The sequence below is a fragment of the Gnatocerus cornutus genome, chromosome 2 (assembly GCF_029298725.1).
Source record: "Gnatocerus cornutus isolate USDA-ARS CGAHR chromosome 2, icGnaCorn1.1, whole genome shotgun sequence".
In the NCBI taxonomy this organism is placed as follows: Eukaryota; Metazoa; Arthropoda; class Insecta; order Coleoptera; family Tenebrionidae; genus Gnatocerus; species Gnatocerus cornutus.
Window position 1 is genome coordinate 5,275,229 of NC_142234.1, and position 24,293 is coordinate 5,299,521.

General features: G+C 34.2%; 1 protein-coding gene across 5 annotated transcripts in view; it reads left to right on the forward strand.

Moving 5' to 3' along the window:
* Positions 1–24,293, forward strand: part of sv (paired box protein shaven) — a 95,060-nt gene that overhangs the window by 43,041 nt on the left and 27,726 nt on the right. For 4 of the 5 annotated variants that reach the window (XM_088029850.1, XM_088029854.1, XM_088029852.1 and 1 more), the window contains exon 4: positions 21,520–21,685. In XM_088029850.1, the coding sequence (XP_087885976.1) occupies positions 21,520–21,685 (166 nt within the window). Of the gene's footprint in view, positions 1–15,225; positions 15,628–21,519; positions 21,686–24,293 lie in introns of those variants that run through there. The other variant, XM_088029851.1, reaches the window with a different exon arrangement.

A 24,293-nucleotide genomic window follows, 5' to 3' on the forward strand; every position in this document is an offset into this window, starting at 1 on the left:
AGTTTGCCGTCGAAAGTGCGAAATGTTGAAATTTGGATTCAAAATTTATCGTCATTGCAAAATAATGGAAATTTCAGTACTTTGAGGTTGATCAAAGTAAAAGAAATCTTTACATTTTAATTTCTCTGAATTTCATATTTTTTTTGATTTATTGGAAATTTTTGGTTTCTCAAACTCTCGACACTTTTGAATTTCATAATTCCTTCAAAACTTTTAAATTTTTTAAATTCGAAGATTCTTTACATGCCCAAGATTATCCCAATTTTTACAAATTTTTTCACGCATGTTCGTTTCCCATTATGATTCCAAATAAAAACTGCAAAACTGAGAATTTGATAGCTTGTGAATTCGAAAAAAAAAATTAGAGCCTTAAAATACAATAATCTAAAAATCAGAAAAGATAAAAACTCTCGTTCAAGTCAAATCTGGGCTTTTTACATGGATTTTTTATTAATTCGATTTTGCCAAACAAACATCGATTTTTAATACGAATATTTTTATTTTCGATTATCATTAAAAATCGACAATTGCGGCTTCAATGTATGTATTTTATTTTACACTCTTGATTTTAGTGAAATTTATAAAGAAGACAGGAATTTAATTTAAGGGAGTCATATTTTAGAATTTTGTTTATTCTTATTAATCTTGAATTTGTTTTTTTAAATAATTTATTTACTTATTATTTTCTTTATTACTTAAGGTTTTTATTTATTTTTGTTTTTCACAATAAACTCTGCTATATTGAGTTTTTTATTTACTATTTTTCAAAATCGATGTTTTCTCCGATGTATTGGAGATCGATGTAATTGTGCTCTTGTTGAAATTGAGTTCAACATCGATTTTTTTTTTCACTCGATGTTCCCAGATTTAGTTCAAGTTGTTTTACGAATTTTCCGATTCTTTACGTTTTCTTTTCAGAACTTTTGGAATCTTTTTGGCATTTTAAGGATTTTTCCGCATAATTTGAGAAATTTTAAGATGAATTATTAAAAGAGATTTTAGTTTTTAAAAATATTTATTTCTTGATCTTTTATATTTTTTTTTTTAAATTTTGATTTTTTTAATTCATTATACTAGTCAAGCAGTTCGTTACTTTGAGTGAGAGTTTGGTTACACTGAATCTGTTTAGGTATGTCAATTATTTGAAGTTATGACATGCACGATATGTCATTCAAATACAAGGAAATGTCATTCCAAGTGTCATTTTTCAATTGCTCTATCATCAGTGGTATTAAATTATGAAACAAAATCTTGGCCTGCCTAATTTATTTTTTGAATTTACATAGGATATTAATCGTAATTCTCAGGGGTTTTTGAAGATTTCAAAGATTTTTTACTTTTTACTGGATTTTAACACCAAGACTTAATTCAAAACAATAAAAACAAGGAATATAAAAAATTGTACATAAAACAAGGAAGAATAAAGCCAAAAAAAAATACAGCCCCGCGTAAAGAAACATTTTGCAGAAAAAAAATGTAGAAATACAATATTAAGAACTAGGTACTAATAAACTAATGGAAAATTTAGAGATTTTAACTCAGAGAAATCTATAGAAAATTTGAAGACAAATTTTATGGAAATCTAGAAGTTCTAAAAAGAACCTACAGAAAAACATATATGTACGAAGTTTCAAAAGAACTTGGATGAAACTTGAAAAAAATCTAATGCATCTAAGAATAAGATAAAATCTAAATAGAAATCCAGAGAATCTACAACATAAGAGAAGATCCAAAATCAATTTAAAATTACAAAAACAAGCCCCCCGACTTTTTAGAACATCTAAAAAAATCAAGAATAAAGAACATATATCAAATGTCAGAAGAATTAAAAAAGAACAAAATAAAAAGTAAATGTAAAGAATCAAAAATAAATATAGAAACACTAAAAAAAATATAAAACATTCAAAGAAAATCTAGGGAAAGAAACATTGCTTAGAATTTCTTAATCCGTCTCTGTGGTTAGATTCGTTGGATTTTTTTGGATTCTTTAGTTTCATTACATTTCTTTTGAATTTTTTATTAGTTCTAAATCTGAGTTTTTTTTGAAAAAATTTCTAAAATTTTGTAGTTGCTCTTGAATTTCTTCTAATTCTTTGATATCTTTTAAATTTTTTTATTCCTTTTTGGAACTCATTTGTACTCCTTGCTTTTTTTTACTTCAATTGTTTCTTTCGTTGGTTGTAAAAATGAATATTTGGAAACAAAGAAGTAAACAAATTCATTCTGAATATTTGTACTTTGCTTTGGAACTAAATCACATGGAAACAAACCGGACGTCGTTGTCCATTTCAACAACTAGAAATTTTTGTTACTGTCCTGTTGTGGCAAGATTTACCTTTAATGTCTCTTTGTTTTCTGTTTATGTCCTTCTAATGTAGGCAGCTTTTAAATGGATGTTACTGATACGACGTGGAAATAATGACATAATCTAAATACAGAGACCTGAAGTTCTGCAATATAATATAAATTGTACAGAAAGAGAGCATAAAATGAATAATATTGAAGTAGAACACGTTTTGAGAAGATAATTAATTTTCCGACGTTGTGCAATTAAAGAAATTATAGTGACATTAGTCGGTGAAAATTCGTTTTCTTTGTGTTCACTTGCACTTTTGTGTAGGTGTTATATAAACAACCTACATTTTAGAATCTGACAAGAGTCAGATAAGACAAGTCTATTGTTTATATGAGAACTGAAATATAAGGTTAAGGTGAGGTTGTGTATAAATTAGAGTCAGCAAAAGCAAAAGTAATTTCTCACGATAATGGGAAAAAACGTTAAAACCCATTGTTCGCACTTGGAAGTCGTAGCCACTACAAACAATTCGAATTAATTTCAATATCGCCATTAAGTGCATTAAAGGATTAATAAAGGCCGCGTTTTGTTCCCGGAACTGCAAAAGCTGTTCACTTTCAACAACGAAGAAATCCATAATTTCCGAGTGATTTGCTCCATTTTCGGCTTCCGGAAGCCCCCGGGCGCATCGGACGCACGAAACGTGTGAGTTCTTGTGAAATATTTAATAACGTGAAAAGTGTGTGTCGGGAATGAAATAAAAAGCTCCGTCGCAATTAAAATGTTATCAACAATCATCTGATAGCCGAAGGCTGCGAACAAAACGCACATAAAAGAGCCATTAGTCTTTCTGATACCGTTGTTACCTTTTACTTAGCGCCGTTACAAATTTCTAATGCACATGTGTTGTTTACTTTTTTTAATGGAAGCGACAGAGGAAAAATAAGGAGGCTATTAATTATCATATGTGTATACTGAACTCATTAAATTCAAGTCGTGGATAATTAGTTGTGCGACACGCAAACGATACTGTTTTATTAAATTAATATCGGCCGCTTGTAACGGGCCAACTGGCCGATGACAGTCTTGAAAAAAACGACAATGAGCTGATTTACATTTTCATTACACATACACGTGTTCTTAGGTCAAAGTATGTTAAATTAATGCGACTTTTTTCGCTAAATTTTTACTTTACATTTCCCACAATAAACGACATTTCTACAAAGCAAATGCATAAATTGTCGTTATTTTACGACGGGAGTTTTCGATTTATGTGAGTCATTATTATAATTACTCTGTTCCTTTGTAAACATTCAAATCAATTTGCATCGGAAAATGGATCTGTATATTGTGGGCATTTTTTTTTGTGAGCTACAATTATCTTGTAGTTCCACATTTAATGCGTGTCTTTAATAATTCCATGAGTGATAATTTAATTACACTAATCAACAAGGTTTTGTACTGGAGAAATGGGCAAGCTTTTCTAAAGTAGAATTCCTCCTGTTCCAGGTCAGACTTCTGAAATTAAAAAAAAAAATGTGTTGACATTATTTTATGTCAAATTACAGCTTTGATTAATAATACATCACCGCGTTTTTTGCGACAATAAATATGTAACCTGCAATAAATACCGGACAATTATAAAATTTTCATGTAAGAGAGGAAGTAACCTGACATTGTTGCAACGGATAATTTATGTAATAGTCTCATTTACATTATTTTATAACAGCGAAAAAACCAAACCGATGCTTCTGGTTTACTGTAAATTATAACAAAATTATGTGAGGTATAATAGTTTAAATTACATCTTGTGCATGCACAATTTATTACAAGAACATAAATTAAGTGCCTTTCGAAGAATTATCTAAATTAGCCCGACATAAATTTCGTTCGTATCAGACGTGATCTTCTGCTATTATGTTCATTTTGCTGTGGTCACAAAGAGACGAATTAAATTCAATTAGTACTTTTATGTTTTGGAGACTTTTGAAAAATGATCTCAACGCGCTAACGCGAAAATTGAGATTAATTCGTTGATGGAGAAACCAGAAATTGATATTCACGGTCGGTAGAATGAAATTCACAAATCCGAAAAGGTGACACCTTGGAATGAAGGACTGCGGTCGCACGATTTTATTTTAAATTTTTTCTAAAAAATGTTTTTTGTTTCAGGTAAGTGCGATCACGGCCGGTAAATGGATTACTGAGGAAATGGGTAATTTAGCATTACATATTTTACAATTCTAAGATATGCACTAATTATTTTAATATAATAACAATTAAGCGAGTCTGATTAATTCGAAAATTAATTGGTTTTATTGCGATCGGATTTCATGAGCTACCAATTGCAATAAATTCATTTTTTTGATCAGCCACGGTTTCTAAACTTTTATTGACACCCATTCAGTAATGAAAATTTCTTGCATAATTATGTAAGAAGTAATTGCACCGCGATTTTTAATTAATAACCGTTAATTGATTTTTTCAACTCGCCTCTTCGTTTTCTCTTCGAAACCGAAGCAAATCGTGCATTTTAAAGAACATAATCGTCTTAATCTGCGTATTGTAACGTTCTTAGGGAACGTTTCGAATCAAAAGTTTCGATCAGCGAACGAGGTGCAAAGCCGGTCTGAAATGTTGGTGATCGCGTGTCAGATGCAGGCGCTATGAGGGCGTTAAAACAGAGGTCATGGGTCATACTAATCGCGAGAAAGTGAACACGTTGCACTGCCTCCACCTAACCGTTCCATAGACACTTGCTGCACTAGACACATGCCACAGGTTAGTCAGACGAGCGGATAATAAGAATAATAGCTATGCAAGCGGACGATCTCACACTGCATAATTATTATTTGCTTTACGAGTTTGCGGGAAGAATGGAGGAAAACACGATGGATAAACATAATTATAGACATTTGACATGAAATATATTTATAAATCATTTCATATTTTAATTTCACTGCACAAAATTACGATCCGAAGGCACTAGAAATGGAAAAATTTGAGTTGAAACGAAGAAGCTGTTAAATCCAAATAACAACCCAAGATTTTGAAAAATTAAAAACTCAAAAACGTCGAAAAGCTCAAAAATATAGTATTTGAAAATTGAAATTAAAAAATTGCCTGAAAATTGCAATATAATAATGGAGAATAATGCAGAAATCCAAAAATTAAAATAATTTGAAAAATCAATGCTAAGAAAATGCAGAAAAAAATAGAGAATCTAATTAACAAGAAGAAGCATTAAAAGAGTTTGAAAGAAACCTGAAAAACTTGAAAATTTTTAACAAATTGAAACGCTTCAAAGAGAATTTAAAGACCTAGGAAAGTTCTAGATTTGAAAGAATTCAGAAATTAAAGACTAACAAACAAAAATATTATCCAATTCAAAAAAGCGACAAGAAATGTAAATGTAAATTATTTCAAAAATCAGATACCAATTTCCCGTTTATTTGTAGAGCAAATTTAAGCACAATAGAGTTCTGATTAGGCGAAATTACTAAACCAAGAGTGTCATAATCAAAATTTCGGATAAAACGTCAGTTAAAATTTTTTAACATTAAAGGCATTTATTTATATGTGTATACATGTAACAAAAGGTTAATACAAAAAATGAAGTTTTTAATTGCTTTAAGTTGTCTTTTCTGTTTTTTGCTGCAAGTTTCTTCAATCTCATAATGTCATAATGAACACATTATTCCTGTTGCCCACTAAAGCTGTTCTATGTATCTTATAAAGCTGTTTGAAAACCTTTTAGGGTAGTTAATTTAGAAAATTGCGGTGATGTCCTCGTCGCTACTAAATATTTGAGCTAGGAATTTTATCATCAGCTGTAAATCCGGACTTCATTTTTTTTTATTTTTTTGCTAAATTAAGAAAATTTGGATGAGACGGAGGCATGGTGCAATTTTTTCGGTTAATTCAACAGAATTAATAGCCAAAAAATTAGGGTTAATGCGGCTTCCAGATAATCGAAAGTTTGCTGTATTGTCAAATTGCAAAAAACTATTTTTCCTAATTTGTATCTTAAAAATTCCTAAGTTGCTATGGAAACAAAGCTATTCTAACATTCCGTATCGAAATGGATATTCTAGCACTGAAAACGAATTGGAAAATAGCGAAAATAGCTCTGTTACAAGAACAAATTAGGAAAAATAATATAAAAACCTCGTTCATAAGGCCATTTAGGCACTCATCCATTATAAAACTCGCGGCTTTGCCGCTCGTTTTATAAACTTGGATTCGTGCCTAAAAAATTGCCTTATGAAACTCGGTGTTTTAATATACTATTTTTAAATTGCAACATTTTTTGAGTCTAATATTTCCGGAACAAGAACATACAAAGAGATGCAGTTTTCTATTTTTGTTCTCTTAGCTTTAATGATAAGTAACCGCCATTAGTTGCCTTTAACTTCTTAATTGGTAGTTGACTTTTGCCAGATGTGGTTCACCTATGAATGAGAAAATTTTAAGCTACGACAAACTTGAAAACGACCTCTAAACTTCATTACATATTAATATAGAGGCTGCCCCAGACCTTAGTAAATCTACCTTACAAAAATTCTAAAAGATTATAATTTAGAGCATTTTCAATAAATAACCAACAATATAACTTCAAATATCAAATTATAAATCGATTGTGATTAGTTAACTTTAATTAGAAGCAGAATTTTTTTTCACAGATTCGAATGCAAAATCTCTAATTGATTGATACTAATTTCTCGTTTATTTGTATGGAAAATGGGATGTAATTTGTCTCTTTTTGTGGAGAATTTTTATAGGAATAGTAATCTATTTTTAGAATTTTCCGAGACTAATACATAATTAACTAGAAGTTATGAAAGTGTTAATCAAAAGAACATGGAAATTGGGGAAATGTGAAATACAAAGAATTATTAAGAAGTTATTATTATAAATAAAATAGTAAAAAAACAAAAAAACAGATTTTAGTAGCAAAAGTAATACAAGGAAAATTCCAATGAATTGACACAATGTTATTAAACAATTTAAAAAATTTAAATCTAAGAAACCAAACAGTCCAATAGTTAAGAACACAAAAAAAGTTGAAGAGATGTGCAGTTTCCGTAATCGAGGCCATCTCCGCCTAATTGCTCCAGTATTTATGATGAATCCGGTAATGCAAGCAATTATAATCGTAAAGAAAGTGTGAAGAGAAAATTCTCGTCATAAATAATCCACAAAAAGAGAAACTAAAATAACAAACTGCCTCCTATAAAAACTCGTCTATTTAATTTTTAATTGAAATAATGCATTTATATAACTTTACGCTTTTACGAATATTACTAAAATTCCCCTTTAATAAAACAATTGTGTTTCCGCAATGCCGGAATTTTCCCCCTCACGTTACTTTCTACCTGTTACTGGTATGTATCTCGAAACAATGCCCACTTTTATTGTTCTTGCGCATTTTCAGTGCTAAAGCAGGTGTTTACAAGCTCGACGTTCCGATCAAAAAATCTTGTCATTTATTAAGCTCTTAGGATGTTGCTTCCCACGATTATGTCGACCTCACGCTGTGCAGAAAATTCGAAATTTCTTATCTGTTTGAAACTTATTGCCTCTGCGAACATGTAACGACCGCAAAGTGCCTCTTTACGTAAACTTACAACGTTCGAGGAAAAATTAAAAAATAACATTGACATTGACGAACATTGTGGCCAGAACACAAAAAATCAGTGAATGTCGTAAACAACACAAAATGAGTCTTTAGAAAACTGGCCAAGGTTCCCATTATGTAACAATTCATTAAAATCCAACAATTAAACCGATCGAAAAAAATCTGCGGTCGAAAATCCAAACGGGAAATTTTGCGCACATTTGAAATTAGCGGTAAATGCCAAATCACCATCAAAGTGGAAAATAACGTGTGAATCAACTTGTTTTAAATAAAGAGCCGTGCAGTGTAAAATAAATAGCCGATTCATTTTCGTGGCGAGATGTCCGGGAGATGGTGATCATATTTCACGGTTTGTAGTTCGGGGAAGACACCACCAGGGGACGCCACTCGTCTAGTAAGCTCGGCTTACAGTCGCCCAAACATACAGTGATCGTGTGCAGGAATTCGCTGTTCTATCGATTTGGGAGAAAATATTTTTTCCTCAAACGAGGTGAAAGTCGGCTTTGTCGGAATGGAACAACACGTCAAGCAAATATAACGCAGAATTTGGTCGGGTGTATCGTAATTATTTATTATTATTGGACGTAATTACATGTGTTTACCTAAGTTTGGAAATGTGGTGGAATATGCATAAAAAATAGTGAAGTTAACTATTATTATCTTACCTTGAATTTGCATTAAAAAATAAAATTCGAATTTATGCACTTTCTGTTTGATTTGGCGTCTGTCTCTGGCAATTCCTGCCGCCGCCTTGAGCCCGTTTCTGTTTTTTCTAATCGGGCCAAAACACCATATAATTAGCATTAGTCCATCGCATATTTGCATTTGCGACAGGCGCAATTTTCGCACGCAATGACGTAGAACGCAAAAGTTCGTTTAAAGAAGCACAAAGCCCAGCATGCGGCGTTAAACACATTATTTTTCTGGTCGACTGGTCGGTAGTTGCGCCATATATCATCCGCTGACGTGTCGTAATAGTATGATAATATGTACACACTCCAGGGCAGGCAATTTTTACTAAGCAGATTACAATATCAATCTCTTTCCGGAGAATCCTGCAGATTTTCCTATCTCCGCTGACGCCAATTCCTCATGGAAATTAAACAGAATGCAAGTCAAAGCGTGGGTTCGAAGCTTTTTTCCAAAGTGGATGTTAACAATTTCGTTGACTGGTGCACTGTAAAGATTATTTATCGCCGCAAAACCAACGTGCTCACAGATGTGTAAAGCTCTATATTTCAGCGATGGGATACTTCATAATACATTGTCACTTCAGGCGGCGTACATCTAAAGATTTCGTTGCTTTCGAGTCATAAATTACGAAGTATGCGCACATTTTTGGATTTATCCGAAAAAAACGCTAAGAGGCTTTCAGTGACGAGGCGAAGCAGCGGAACAAATCCATCGCGAAATTTCCAGCAACCTGTTCGAAGCTTACCGGTTTTAAGCTCTGCAATAAGTGAGATGTCTATTTCTAATAAAGCTCGATGAATCACTAAAACATCCATGGAATCAAAAGCAACGGTGTTAAATTTGTTCAGTGGGCACGAGCGAGTACGGGTCACACGCCGTTGGCTCTTGGCACAGTCGGGCTCTAACCCAAGCACCGTGGAGACCACACACATCTATACGGGAAAATATTAACATTTCCTTCGCTATTTATCAACCATATTTTACCTCGTGCAGAATTAGAACTGATTAATTAACACGGATGTGCAGGGGGATACGCTACTGCCCTCTTTCGTTCTGGATGAGGATGTGGCAGCCGAGCGGAAAACGAAAACAAGAAAAACCACTGCAATAACCGAATTTTTTTAACATTTGTCCGTCAATCTGCTTAATAATGGGACTTGATAATGAAAAGTCAGTGCAGCGCATACCCGTGATTAATGAGTTTGTCAGTCGACATTTTCAAGTGAATTTGTCCCGTGATCACTCCGGACTCCTCCGGGAATTGGCCGCACACCATTCTAATTCTGATACACCGGATTTGCATATCCGAGCTGTCGGCGAACATCGGCCGCGTAATGATTATTAATTTCTTCATTTCTTCTCCGAAATCTATACAAATGACGTGGGTTTTCCACCAGCGAAGAGTGTTAAATTTTCGACGTTAAATCGAATTTTGTGTCGAACAATGGTCTGTAGAGTCCCCTAATGTAATAACCCGGAACCGTCGAGGCATATGACGCGCCTTCTCGTTCATTTAACTAAATAATTCAATGAATAAAAATACATTAACTGATTGCGATAATATTTGTATTTTTTTTGAGCGCTAGGAGAATATTTTAATGAATTTATTATCTCATGCTTCACTTTAAGACCGTGAATGCAATAAATCGTGTATTCGCGTCGACTTTCCCTTTCACAAAGTAACTTCAAGTGAGTCTAAGCTGTATATAAAATACGAGTCCTTAATGCAGATCCTTAAGGGTGCTTCGAGGTGGGGAGTTTTTCTCTGGAATTGCCAAATAAATTAGTATCATTTTTCAACCAGATTTATCGTCGTCATTTCGAGCTTTTTTTCCTTTTTTAAGGAAATTACCAAAAGTGCATTTGCTTAAAAATCAGCTCAAATATTGAAATTTCCCCGGTAAAAACGTATTGTTATGCTCGACTCATAATTTAGAAGCTGCCCTTTGACGAAATGTCAAAGCGGAATTGTATCGATCTTCGCATAAAACTAAATTAAAAGCCTGCTCAAATGCGCAGTTTTGTTCTCATTGTTGTATTTTTAGAAATATCACTAAAACGGAGTCTGCCAAGTAGACACATCATAAAATGCAGCGTTAATAAAATATGGTCCTCAAATTAATTCTTGTCAAAACGAACGCTAAAGTTCCTACTTTAAACTGTTTATAAGACACTGTTCTAAATTTTCTTATCCAAAGACTTAGGGCTAACTTGCTCATAATTACACATTGCATCTTTTTTCCACTCCAATATCAAATAAACATATTATTTTTATTTATATGTCTGTAGTACAACTAGAATAGAATTTTTTTAATTTGGGCTCTACTTTAATTGAAACTGAACCAATGAATTTAATTTATCTTGTCAGACACTACAGATATAAATTCTGAATAACAAAATAATTTCTAATTTTGCTAAATCTAACTTTAGAAGCTTTAGGTATTATACGACTAAAATTTAAATTGATTTTTTTTGTACAAAAAAAGACATAACAGAGCAATTTAAGAATAGAAGAATAAGTCCACTTTATTAAAATTTTCGTCGCCATAATTTCAAAATTTTTCATTTGTGGTTAAATTTACCTACGCTACGGTGGGAAATAAAAACCAAAATTAGTGCTACCGAAATAAAAATTTTAGAATTTCTTGAGCATATTAAAGCAAATCTGATTCAGTGTAGACGCTGCTATCCTATTTTAAGTTCTACACTTGATAATGTCTCAAAATTAATTATTTTGTCTCAAAAATTGCAATTTATGCTTGACGAAAAATTTGAATCTGATTTTGAACAACCAGATAAGAATTATTATTCTAATTGTAATGCTCAATTTTGTAGTTTTATACATGTTAAGAGAGCAAAGGATAGTAATTACTTCTTATAAGATAACATAATCGGCCAGTTTCCAGAATAATTAAATTGAAATTAAGTTAAGTACAGATCTAATCTGACGATTGCTGACATTTGATTAGAGTCACTCTAGCGTGATTTCAAATATTTAATCTAAATTAAAGGTTTAATTTAATTTTTGTAAACTGAGTTAATAATTAACATTTCAAATGTTTCATTTCCAAGTGTAAATGTTTTGGGCACTGACAGAATAGAATTACATTACTTTAATTATAGAGTGCACTTCTTATTTTAATCAGACTAAATTTTAAAGCTAGTTTTAGATGGAAAAATTAATATTTCTAGATCGGACTTTTTCTTATAAAGTAGATCAACATTATTACAAAATCCAAAATTGAATTTTACACATCATAGTTATAAATTTTGCGAAATTTAAATAGTAAATTAAAGTCTCACAAAGCACATCTGAAATTCAATATAAACACGAGTTACATTTCTTATTTTTGCTACGGAAACAAAGCTATTATAGCAGTCCGTATCGTAATGAGATATTATAGCACTGAAAACGAAGGCAGAAATCGCGAAAATATCTCTTACAAGAACAGTTACTCTTACAGTTACAAGAAAAAATTAAGAAAAATAGTATAAAAACCTCGTTCATAAGATCATTAAGGCACTCATCTTTTATTCACTTGGATTCGTGCCTTAAAATTTGCATTATATTCACTCGGTGTTTTAATATACTATAATTTCATATTTTGCAATACATAGGTATAAGACTCCAAGAGTCCATATGGCAAAAAAATAAACTTTTAAATGATTATAAACTGGCCCTCAAACTGTATATTTATTTTTGACTCAAATTTACTGGTTTTCACAAAAAATTTTTCGCTTGCTTTTGCACACTTTCATGATTAGATTAGATAGTTTTAATTTTCACACAATTACATGCTCTAAAAATTAAATTATTATGGACGTTACAGTTTCAAATCTTATATTCATCTATAACTAATTTTAGATGCAAAAGTTTTTACAATTACAAAAATTTGTACATCAGATTCTACACTCAGACTCAAAATTGCGCTATTTTAAATTCCCATTTATAATTTCTGATAGTCTTTGTATAAGCTCTGAGGTTTGCCGGAAGAATTCCACTCAGATTAAATAACTCGTCACCAATCCAAAGATCTAGATATGCAATTATTGTTAAATTGATTGATGAAAATTTTAAACGCAAACACAAGAAAGTCCAGATTGAAAATGTCCGTAATAAAGAAATTGTCAATTTAAATTCATGAAATTATAATATCTATAAGCGCCCCTGCTGCGAGCTGTCACCTTCTCTGATGGATAGCATTTTGCAAAGCTTCTGTTTCTTTTCCTGTTTACTAACTTTCGAGTTCCATTGAGATTTTTTTGGAGTTTTCTTCTGATTTTGCGACCACACACTAGTATGATTTCGTCCGTTTCCTCACAATAATATGGGAACAGTCGAAGAATTCGTCGGCGATGATAAATTCCCATTATTCGATACCTGAGATTGATTTCATGGTGGGTTTCCATTACGTATGGGAGTCCTCCGCAGGCCATAAGTCCACGCACCTTCAACAAGCTGTTACTGATACTCTTTCGGCACACAACCGGAATTCAACCGATCCGGTAATTTCTCCAAGACGACTTAATGAATGAAAAAAGACTTTCTGGGATCACATATTGACAGTCGATCTCGCGTAAACACATTCTTCGTAACTCGATCTGTAGTAACTTTTCATTGAAGAAACCCTTCATTCAGGAGGGGCGCTCTCATTCAAAGATTATCGAATTCATGGTCAGTTCGATGGTTCATTTCTTGCGAACATGTTCAAATGTGACACCCGCGACTCGAAAGCGAAAGTGATTAATTATGTCATTTGTTAATCTCGACGGCGTTACAGTGCAGTGATTTATGACGAAAAATGATTATTGAAAATCTTGTTTGATAAATTGTGCGAGCTGATTAGAGGTGTCGGTCGATTCGGACAAAAAATTGCCTTGCAAAGAACGTTTTTTGTCACAGGCTAAAATTTCACTCGCAACCCTTAATAAAAGGATCGCTATCCCCAGCGTGATGTTATTTTATCCTTTGTAGAGATCAAAGCAAGGATCACTTTATGTAATGTATGCATATATAATCTGAAATACCACAAGCCTGCGGATTTAGCTTTCAGGGAGTTAAATATTCACGCGTTTGCACTTCGGGTTATTACGACGGCTCGCTTGCACTTTACAGCGCCGCGCCAAAAAAATCAAAATTATTTTTTTTATTATGTCAACTTCCCCCTCTCGTTTCGCTACTTTCTTACATATGCATATGGTTTAACGTCGCGACGCGTCGCTCCATCCCTGGTCACGTGCACGTCGCCGATCTTAGCTTTGACGCGAGTGAGAGCAAAGATCAGAACAAACTCGGCTAAAATTAAATTGACGCCGGAGCGCAGGCGTCTCTTGTGTACGTCCAATCTACCAATGATTGGTGAGGGGTGGGTCGCTGGACGCAGGCGCCTTCATTTCACCCTTAATGCGTCCGACCGACCCTAATGTAGACCTCAGATTAGGTTAGCCGAAGCAATGCCGGAAAAATCTACTGTTCGATGTGCGGAACGCCGTTGACAGGGAGCGGCACAGGGGCGATTTTTGATGAAGAGGAAGGCTGTTGGCGGAAATTTTTACTAATATTTTCTTAAAGTAGGTAAATTTTGCTCATTTTTTTCTCAATTGCAAGTCTTCAAAGTTTCGCAGATTTTCTAGTTTTTGTTCAGACAGCTTTAAAATTAAACATGAAAATTTTTAAAATTGTCCATTTTGTCTGTTTTTAATTTTTGAACGTTCTAATGGCAGTAACAGTGTTGCTAATAAAATCTACAATAAAAATGTTAGATTTTCTTTGTTCTAAAACTTTCTAATCTTTCAAAATCAATAAAGTTTTTAATTTTGAGAATTTCTAATTTTCTTAATTCTAGTTTCTAACTTCAAAGTTTCGCAGATTTTTTAGTTTTTATTCTAGATAGCCTTAAAATGAAACATAAAAATTTATAAAATTGCCCATTTAGTTTGTTTTTAATTTTTGAACGTTCTAATGGTAAAAACAGTGTTGCTAATAAAATCTAAAATAAAAATTTATGAAGGTTTTAATTTTTAGAAATTCTAATTTTTCAATTTTTTTTTGTTGTCATAATATTAATTTGAAAGCTTTGAAGCATCTAATTCTAGTTTTATAGAATATTTTATACGTATAGAATCTGCAAGATAACATTCAACAGAAGCTTTGAGCATTTTAAGTTTATTTAAAAAAATATATTACAAAAATTTTGTTTTTTTAGGTCGATTAATTAATGAAATCTTTTCGGAATCAGCAGAAACCCCTTTGGAGTGATGAAACAAACCCATTCTAGTAAAAATGTGCAAATTGAAAATAATTTGTCCTGTGCACTAATATCTGTTATTATTGAGCCAACACAACATTGACTTAATTAAAAAAAAGCCATTGCTGTTAACACCTTTCTAATTGTACGTTGAAAATCGGAGCAAACAAGTCCATTTGTTGATTAAAATCGTTGCACATGAATCAAAACGCGTTGAACAATCGTCCTTTTAATATTTTGACTTGTGAGAAATATCGAAAGGTGTTTGCATCCACCCTGTGAAGACCCCCAACCTCCACCTTTCCCGCCTCTACCCCATAGGTATCTGCGATTCTATCACATCCAAGTTAGCTTTCCAACCGCTGTGACAATCCTGGCTCCGCCTCCAGACTGACAGGACCCGCTTATCTGACTCACTAGTCCTGTTTACAACGCGCTCGCGTCCGGCCTCAGCGTCTGCCATCATCCCGACGCCGACGGCTCCCGACGCTTCTAATCTAGTCATCCGCGTAACGTATAAATTTTAGGACATGTTCGAACATGACACGTTTTCCTGGTGAGACGAACGTCAAAAAGCGACGCCGCCGACTGTGATTTTTCAGTGTTTGTATATACAGTGTGTGCGAAAAGAGTGACCAAACTGGATACGACAAGTCTAGCGGCATCTCTTCTGTCTTTAAGAACTTCGGGGGCGGCCATGGACCTCACCACGGCCTACCGTTACAACCAGAACATGATGGAATACTACACTTGTAAGAAAATATTCAAAAATTGTATACAAACAAAACGTAGCTTTTGAAGCGATTAACGCATTGTCCGCCGTTCCGGTGGCATTCCTGAAATTACTTGCTTGGATGGCCACACATTTTCTGATAGAGTGATCCTGGTCTATTATGCTCAACTTTGTAGATCTCATTCATTCACTCGCATAAATTTTATCGGGCAAAAGCTCGATGTAAACATTTCTTAAGTGGGGAGGTATAAAGTGAACAGTCACTTCATAAGTTACAAAAGTTTCAGGTATACAATAATAGTGGACAATTGACTAGTTTTCTATTCAAAACGTATTTTAAACGAGTTTTAAAAACGATTTATCGCTCGGTTTGTCACACGGCAGATGGCAAGGAGGCAAGGAATTTTAGCATTTCTATAAATCTTTCACACCTTGTAACCCATAACGTTTAAATAGATGGCTCGAACGAAGTACATCTTCAATTTTTGCCAACAAGATTGGGCAATTTTTATAAAACGCACAAGCAACAGAACCTGAACGCCTGACAGCTTTCGAGCTGACATAAAACTTTGTTTACATAGTTTACAAAAAATTTATTTGCTTTTAAATATCTAAACTAAATTTCTTGACATTTTTTAGCGAATTTGTTGTGAAGAACTTAACCGGGTACTTCTATACCACGTTATATTTTCAAAAAAACTCTATACCTACTCTATAAATATTTCTTTTCTTCTATAGTGTCTGCATTGGAAAAACAAATAACTAAACTTTTAAAAAACTCTCTTAAAACAGTTTATACGCTTTTTGAAAAAATATTTTTCTGTATATTTTTTGGATTAAAGATTCTTCTATTTGGCACGTTGTTAAACATGTAACTACCATACTTGTAGAAGTTACATGACAAAAAATTCAAGTTGAAATCATAAAATTTTAGACTTTCTCTTTATTAAAGTTGATAGTTCTATTTACACGTTTTTGTCGTCTTTGCGGGTTCAAATTTTGAAAATTTAATTTTTTGATAAAGTTTCTCAAAGTCATTATTAGGAATTTTTTATTTTCTATTCTATCAATTTGTAGATATGTATGTACCTACCTACTTAATATTCGTTAAAATAATTTTTTATTCTAAGATTAAAGAGCAAGCATCACGAATTCTATAGATTCCAGGCAGTGTTAATAGAGTATGTAGAAAATATGTATTTAATAAATTAATGAAACTAATAAAACCTTAGAAAAAAAGCACACACTAAATCAAAAGAATCGAAATCATTGAAAAACTATGAGAAGTTTGAAGAGTGGAGGCAATCTGAAGACGTTGAGATCTCTGTAAAATAAGAAAAATTTTAATAAAGATGTAAAAAAAACCAAGGAATTCAAAGAAGGATGTATAAAGAATCGGAGAAAACCAATAATTCCAAAGAAACAAGCTAAAGAACCGAAATCTATCAACAGTTTCAAATCATAAATTCCAGAAATCTCAATATTCGAATTTTAACTTTTTTTCTTTATCTGCAAGACGGTATCTAATTGAACTTCTGCGGAATTTTAATACTCATGTCACTATGAAACGTATTTATTAGCTAAATATTAGAAATAGGTAAGTATACAGGTGTCCCAGTACTCCCAGACTTTATTTTGACGGGAAATTCTTCATCTCAACATCTGAGTTGATTCGTATTGCACATTGTTCAGGCCCTTACAGTTTTTAAGTTAAAAGCACCTTAAGTTGGCCAAATCGCTAGATAGCATTCTGTTGCAACGACATCTGCGAATATTTTTCCTTAAATTGCACAAATATGCGCTGTGAGTGGTCAGCTTTAAATGCTTGTAACTTGAATACTATAAATGCCTAAACATTGCTCGATACGACAATCAATTCAGATTTTGAAGGAGGAATTCTTAATAAAAGGAAGTGCGAGCGTTCTGGGACACCTGTATGTGAAATTGTTAATACTTTTAGATCCCGAAAGTTTTAAACGACAATGTGTTTAATAGCGCTTTAGAAGAGCAAGATCTTAATTTTTTTTAATAATGCTTTACAATAAAAAATTAACAAAAAAAAATTCATGAGTAATTATTCAAATTGAAAAAATACATTTTTTACAGTTTTATAATTTACAAGACTTTTCTATTAATTGCTATAATGCAAATCAGGTTTTAAGCAGTGGCGTCTTTTTGACTTTTTTCTAAACATTTTATTACCTTTGCTAATCAGCAGCCACTGCTCTTAGCGGTCGGTTTTCTTCTAATTTTGCAATGATTCTCGTTTTTTTGACCACAATTAAATGTCTGGGCATTTTTAATTTAAAGCTGTCATGAATTGTAATAAATAAGAGTTAGAGAATAATTCCATATAAAACTTAAAGGCACAAATCAGTGATAGAAGTCGTTAAAAAACGAAGAAAATTTTCGAAACAAATCATGAAAGTTTGGAACCAGATAATAATCTAAGTGTTGCAGAAGTTTTTCACTTTTTTTACCATTAAATCTTCCATATATCACCACTCGGGATTCCGCCACAAGACCCGATATCAAAAAGCAGCCGAAAGGAGATTAGTCCGGATTATTGTAATATTAATGCCCCAATTGATGTTATCTTCAAAAGGGTGGCAAGTGGCCAGATGTACGATCCAAGCCATAGATAACACATCACTTGTCTCATGTTTGGAACTATCTAATTCGATTTTGCATCCCCGTTATAGAGTCTGGAATTAGTGGTGTTGAGGGCGGTGCGTTCAGTCAACCGTATTCCGGTTATTGCGATACCAGCGGTTTCGAATTTTGAATTAACCAGCTCCGGTGCAAAATGCATTTTTGAATTATTATTGGCACAGAACGGAAGATAACCTGGACATAAATGGACCAATCATCATATGCGTGAAGCTGAATTTATAGCCTAATGAAAAAGGAAAAATTGGAACCATCCCCCTCGATCTGATATAACGCGATAAACATCACAACATGTGTAGAGTGTTTTAGACGCGATGCTTTAATAAATTGAATTAGACGCGTTATTTCAGGGATGCAGTTTAATATTTAAAAATTTCCTCCTCCGCATTGTTTCAACTTCTGTGATGTACGACGTGCTTTGTAAAATAACGTCGAAACAGTTCCTTTATGTTAATTGCCCCCGTTCCGTGTGCGAAATGTGCGTTTGTGGCAATCTGTGCAGCAGGACTACGCTGGGTCAAATCATTTATCATTGAACCCGGCGTTTTGCAGAGTCATGTGATAGCTTTGGTGGTTACAACAATTAGTGTCCTCGGAACCGACAGTTCATTAAATGTAAACTAGATTTTTATTTAGTTCGTGAGTACGGAATGTCATTCTCGAAATGGATATTGTCAGCGGATTAGTGGAAATTAAAATCCTTTTTGCATAGCGCCACGTAAAATATTCACTCTTTAGCGGTGTCTCGTTTTTCGATAGGAAGCGCGACCAAGTCGAATCTAGATCTATGGAATTCGAGCAGAATAATAAAATTAATAATTACATTAAACATGACTCAAGAAATTCTCTCTTTTGACACATCAAAAGAGCACACATTATTAACATTTAGTAAAAGGCAATTTCGTAATAATAATGCACAGTGTTTTTACACGAAATGCTCGGGGCAACGAATCGAAAACATTCAGCTACCGAATGTGTTTTTCCTTTATAATGTAACCACAACGATGCCACTTCCCATTTACTTTATTACGTGTCTAATTTTCGCACAACCTTCTATTTTCAAGCTATGATTAATATTGCTATTAACGTCTCTGCAGGAATTCCTGAGCATCAATTAACCGATATTTGGTAAGCTCCTTTTGTCGATGCCGCCGGATCATTGCCTGCAATGACTCTCCAGTCGAGCAACCGATAGCGATCTCGGAATATTATTTAGTTTCTTTAATTTTCCACCCCGGCAAAAGTCCCCCGTCTTTCCGGTCTAAAATGGATTTCCTGTTCCTTTTTAAACAAATCCGTCTAAATTATGGTCGTATTTTTTGCAAGAGTCACTTTATCACTTAGTGACAACCACTGATCGTTTGAAGGACACGTGACCGACACGTGGCCGACTATTGTTGATGGTCTAAGCGCATTTGGCTTAATAAAATCGAAGTAACATGAGTGTGGCGGGGAAAACAGCAACACTTAAAAAGAGTCAGCTGGACGAAAAGTAATTTAAATCTAACTGGAACCGTCGGATTAGTTTACCCAGAGCGCAGATCTTGTAGATGTAGGCAAGGCACTCAGGATGTTGCTACCATCAATTAGAATATTGCATTGAGAGCTGACCCAGTAACTCGCAAATGAAAATTAAGCATTATCTGTATAATATCCAGTCTAAATACCAGCAGTAGAAAATTACAGTAATTTGAATCGAAGTGACGAAACATTCATTGTGGTCAGACATTCAACTAACAATACAAAAATAATATTTAGGCACTCTGGAAATGCTCTAACGGTGCCGTTCACAAAAGAAAAAAAAGTGTTTGTTACAAAGGCAAAACTCCACCGCAGCACGTATTGTGGAGGAGAGAAATACAGGTCAGTCTAACGGAAATACAGAACGAGGCTGATTTTTCCGCAGATTTTATGTCGGTGCATCTACATGTTAATTAGCAGCGCCATCGATAGATGATGGCGCAATAAATATTTGAGCAAAAAATCCCGCAGTCGTTCCAAGACCTCGTAATTTTAAAGCCGATCATAATCAATAACGCAGGATACAGGATAACGCCGCAAATACATCAATTTCTGGGGAAACAATAGTTTGTGGCACTATTCACCTGAATGGAAGCGAATAAAATCGACGACGATAAAAACGCGCAAATAATAATTTATGTCGAAATCAACGCTGTTATTCAATTGTGGATCATAAATCAGGTTTATTGCTGGCAGTAATTAGTATAAGCCCGTAATTGATTGTTTGAACCTTAATGCTGATTTATTACAAATATCGAATCGTACGTGTGCTCTTTGGGAGGATCAATTCCAAAATTTTGCTCACGTTTATTCTTGGCTTCGTACTCAAAATACCAGTGTCAACGCCGCACATCGTACCATAAATAATAGGAAATAACTTTAACGGTGGGAAGAAATTCTCACTAATTGAATAAATTTACGACAAAAGGTGTTTTTAGTGTTTACACATTTGACGACCTTGACTACACCTTGCTCAATTTGAGACTTATTTGAGGAATTCTTTCGGTGCTAGTCTAAAATTTCTTAATTTGAAAGTGAGCCGTTGCTTAATTGAATCCGAAAAACGATAATTTAAGCAATTATCGAGTAATGAACAATTCCTTAATTAATTACTTTTCGCTCGTTTATTGGTTGTGACTACAATAATGCTTTTTATTCGTGTTGACAGCAATAAAATTGCGAAACGGATTATGCTGTAATTTTATTAATACTTGGCAGTTTAGGTACTGTTCTGTGCATTTTTCCAGCATTTAATAGCCCCGGCAATAATATAAAATGAGCGTTCGCAAATAAAACAGCACTGGCGGCAACAATGTTTTAATAAAATTCCAACCCAGTCATTTCCGAGCACATATCATAAATAAATTTTTTAATTGTACCATAAATACATGTTTTTGCAATAGTACTTCTAATTTAAGTGTGGTATTTATTAAATAAAAGCGGAGGTAGTCATGCCTATAACGATTTATATAGTGCTAAAATTTATAGTTATTACACTGTTATATCTGTTGCACATAAATATAATATTACTTACGAACAATATCGGCCGTTTTCGTTCAATAAAGAACACAATTTAATTAGTGCTTGTACGGAATTTGAAAAAAATCGTGTCAAAATCACGAGTGGGCAGTTCGGTACAATCGCATCTGGCATTGCTCATATTGTATTGTTATGCAATTTGATTTGTGCTGTTAATATTTGAATTGTTTATGATTTGCAGGTCATGGGGGCGTCAATCAACTGGGTGGAGTGTTTGTTAACGGTAGGCCGTTGCCGGACGTGGTCAGGCAGAGGATAGTCGAATTGGCACATAATGGAGTCCGGCCCTGTGATATTTCGAGACAGCTGAGGGTTTCCCACGGCTGCGTCTCCAAAATTTTGTCAAGGTAAGAAACTTTATTCACCTAAACCAGTCCAAAATTGAACAAGAAACGCATAGGCATAAAGACACAGATCGGTACATTTTGAGAAATTACCACTTTTTTTTTATTGCAGACAGACGATATTTGCAGATTCGCACAATTTTACAAATAGGTAATTTAATATTTAAATTTAGGCACAAAACTTAAACAACTGACGAGATCGGTTTGTTTGTTTTTTTGCTTTCTAGACATACCTATTAAGATGCGTTTTATAGTTTGCAAAAATAGTTCCCGGTGGCGTAAACTCGCCGAGTCTTCCTTACAGTTTATCGGCGGCGGCGTCTCACCGATCCGACTTTCGTCCCCCACTTTCATCCCTTATGATTCGGGAAAGAGCGCCTTCACCCCTGCTCCGTTTCCCTGTTCCGGCGGCACTCAGCAGGCGCAACTAACACGATCGTGCGACCTGCTGGTAATGTTTTCCCGTTTTTTAGTGGCCGCTTCCCAAAAAGATGAGCTTTATTTTATGTGGCCGAAGACCGCATGGGGATGACGCATTTATCATTTTTGGGACGACCGCCGCCGCTAACAACTTATGTCCTGCATTGTGAGCGAAGGAAAAAGGATAAAAAAGCCGCAATTGAGGGGAGAAGTGATCGCGAGGCAATTTGTACATGGAATTCAGCGGCACCTAGAATCAATTAGCGTAATCCTGAATTCTATTCGTTCTAGTCGCCATAAGAGGCGATATTATGAGACATTAAGGAATTAAATTATGATCTATAATGGCAGCTTGCGGGAAACACGTCAAAATAATAATCAAAAGCACTTAATTCTATTAGTGCGGTCGCATTGGTTTCCGAGTGTTCTGTTTCTGTGTGTTCAATAAGAGACACGTGACCAGAAAAAACTACATGAAAATTGCATATCGCCGCCGACGGCGATGATTATTTGACATTGTGTTGACAACTTCGAGGGGACAGAGTGGAGTTGGATTTTTGACAAAAAGAAGCCCAACGCGATGGGAAATTTCAATAATCTCAAATATGTGTAACCTTTTAAGATACATTCTAATTCTCCGATTTATCAGCGAGCCCACGTCATATGAAACACGACGTCAATTTTAATAAGCTCTATTTCAACATTAGCATTTCATGGAGTATTTTTTCCGATTGTCAGAAAAGACACCTTGTCAATCTAATCTTGACAAGCGTTTACCTCTGCCCATTATAGTAATGGCATTATTAATGAAATCCCGTGATGGTAACAAGACACTATTAATTTACCGGTGAGAAAAGGCGTTTTTACGTCTCATTTCTCGGAAGGCCGCGGTGAAAATGGCCGAAATTGAAGACCGGTGAGACGAGAATATCGTAATAACGGTGTTTGATCTCTGACGTTATTAAAAGTCACTAGATAAATCGCTAATCTAATAACTTTTTTCAATTAACAAATATTTATCAATAATAAGGTTGCTCGTACCCACGGCGTACGCTAACGAACAAGAATAAACAGATTACGGTTGTCTTGTTTTGTAATTAGTTACCCGCTGCTAGTAAAAATGATATAAAAGCTCGCTCCTTTCGGGACGCCGCGCCGTCTTTAGATTCTATCTCTTTCAGCTAACTAAGCTGCATAATTACGACTTTGTGTCTATATTGAAGTTGGAGAACTCTCTAACCAGATCAATCCCGATGACAATGGTTTTCTAACGTAATGGATACGCTACCAGATGTATTGATACAGTTGTTATTCACGGAATACCAATTAAGCGACGGCTGTTGCAGAACTCGATGAGCTTGTTTAAGAAGTTTCGCTTTAGACGAGATTCTTTTGCAGAAAACTTCCAGGTAACTTGACAAATGAATATGTTACAATAGTTATCAATGAACGAGTCTGGGAATTGTAGACCACCAACGAACCGAAAGAGCACAATGCTCAAACAGCGCTCTTTCAAAATCCAAAATTATTAGCCGCAAAAATTTCCACACATGTTAGCCATTCGCATGTGTTGGTGCAAAGACGATTTACAGCGCCGCCTTGATATATTATACATGTGTAGGGCATTTGTCGAGACCTCTCATTCTTATGATCTGCAAAATTTGTTTTCGTCACTCATCTAAATTTACGACACTCATTTGGGTTTGTTTCAACAGTCATTCTGCGGTAAATTCACCTAATTACTACTTAGCTATGCATGAATAAATCCCATTGACCACTTTATTTATTATCCGCTTGTTTTCTTTAGTCGTTGGCCAACGAGGACCTCGCTCCGAATTGTAGCCAATTTAATTAAAAACCGCATCATCCCCTATAATTAATAAACGTAATTCTATTACTGGGAGGAACGGTCGATGCAAAATATAAATTCGTCACGGTGAACCCACATATATAACTGAATCACATTACTGCAGTAATTCAGTTACAGTATATTAGCAGGACCGATCCTGTCATAAAGGGGTTTGGATATACTCCGGGGATCATAATATTTTGCAGCGTTGCATTAGCAGGATTATATTACATTGACATAGAGCAGATTTGTTGTCATCCTAGTCTTATTGATTGTTTCTGGGACTGATAATAAATAAGCTGGATGCCCGCCAAGATGAGCCACAATTAGTTGAGCTTTTTT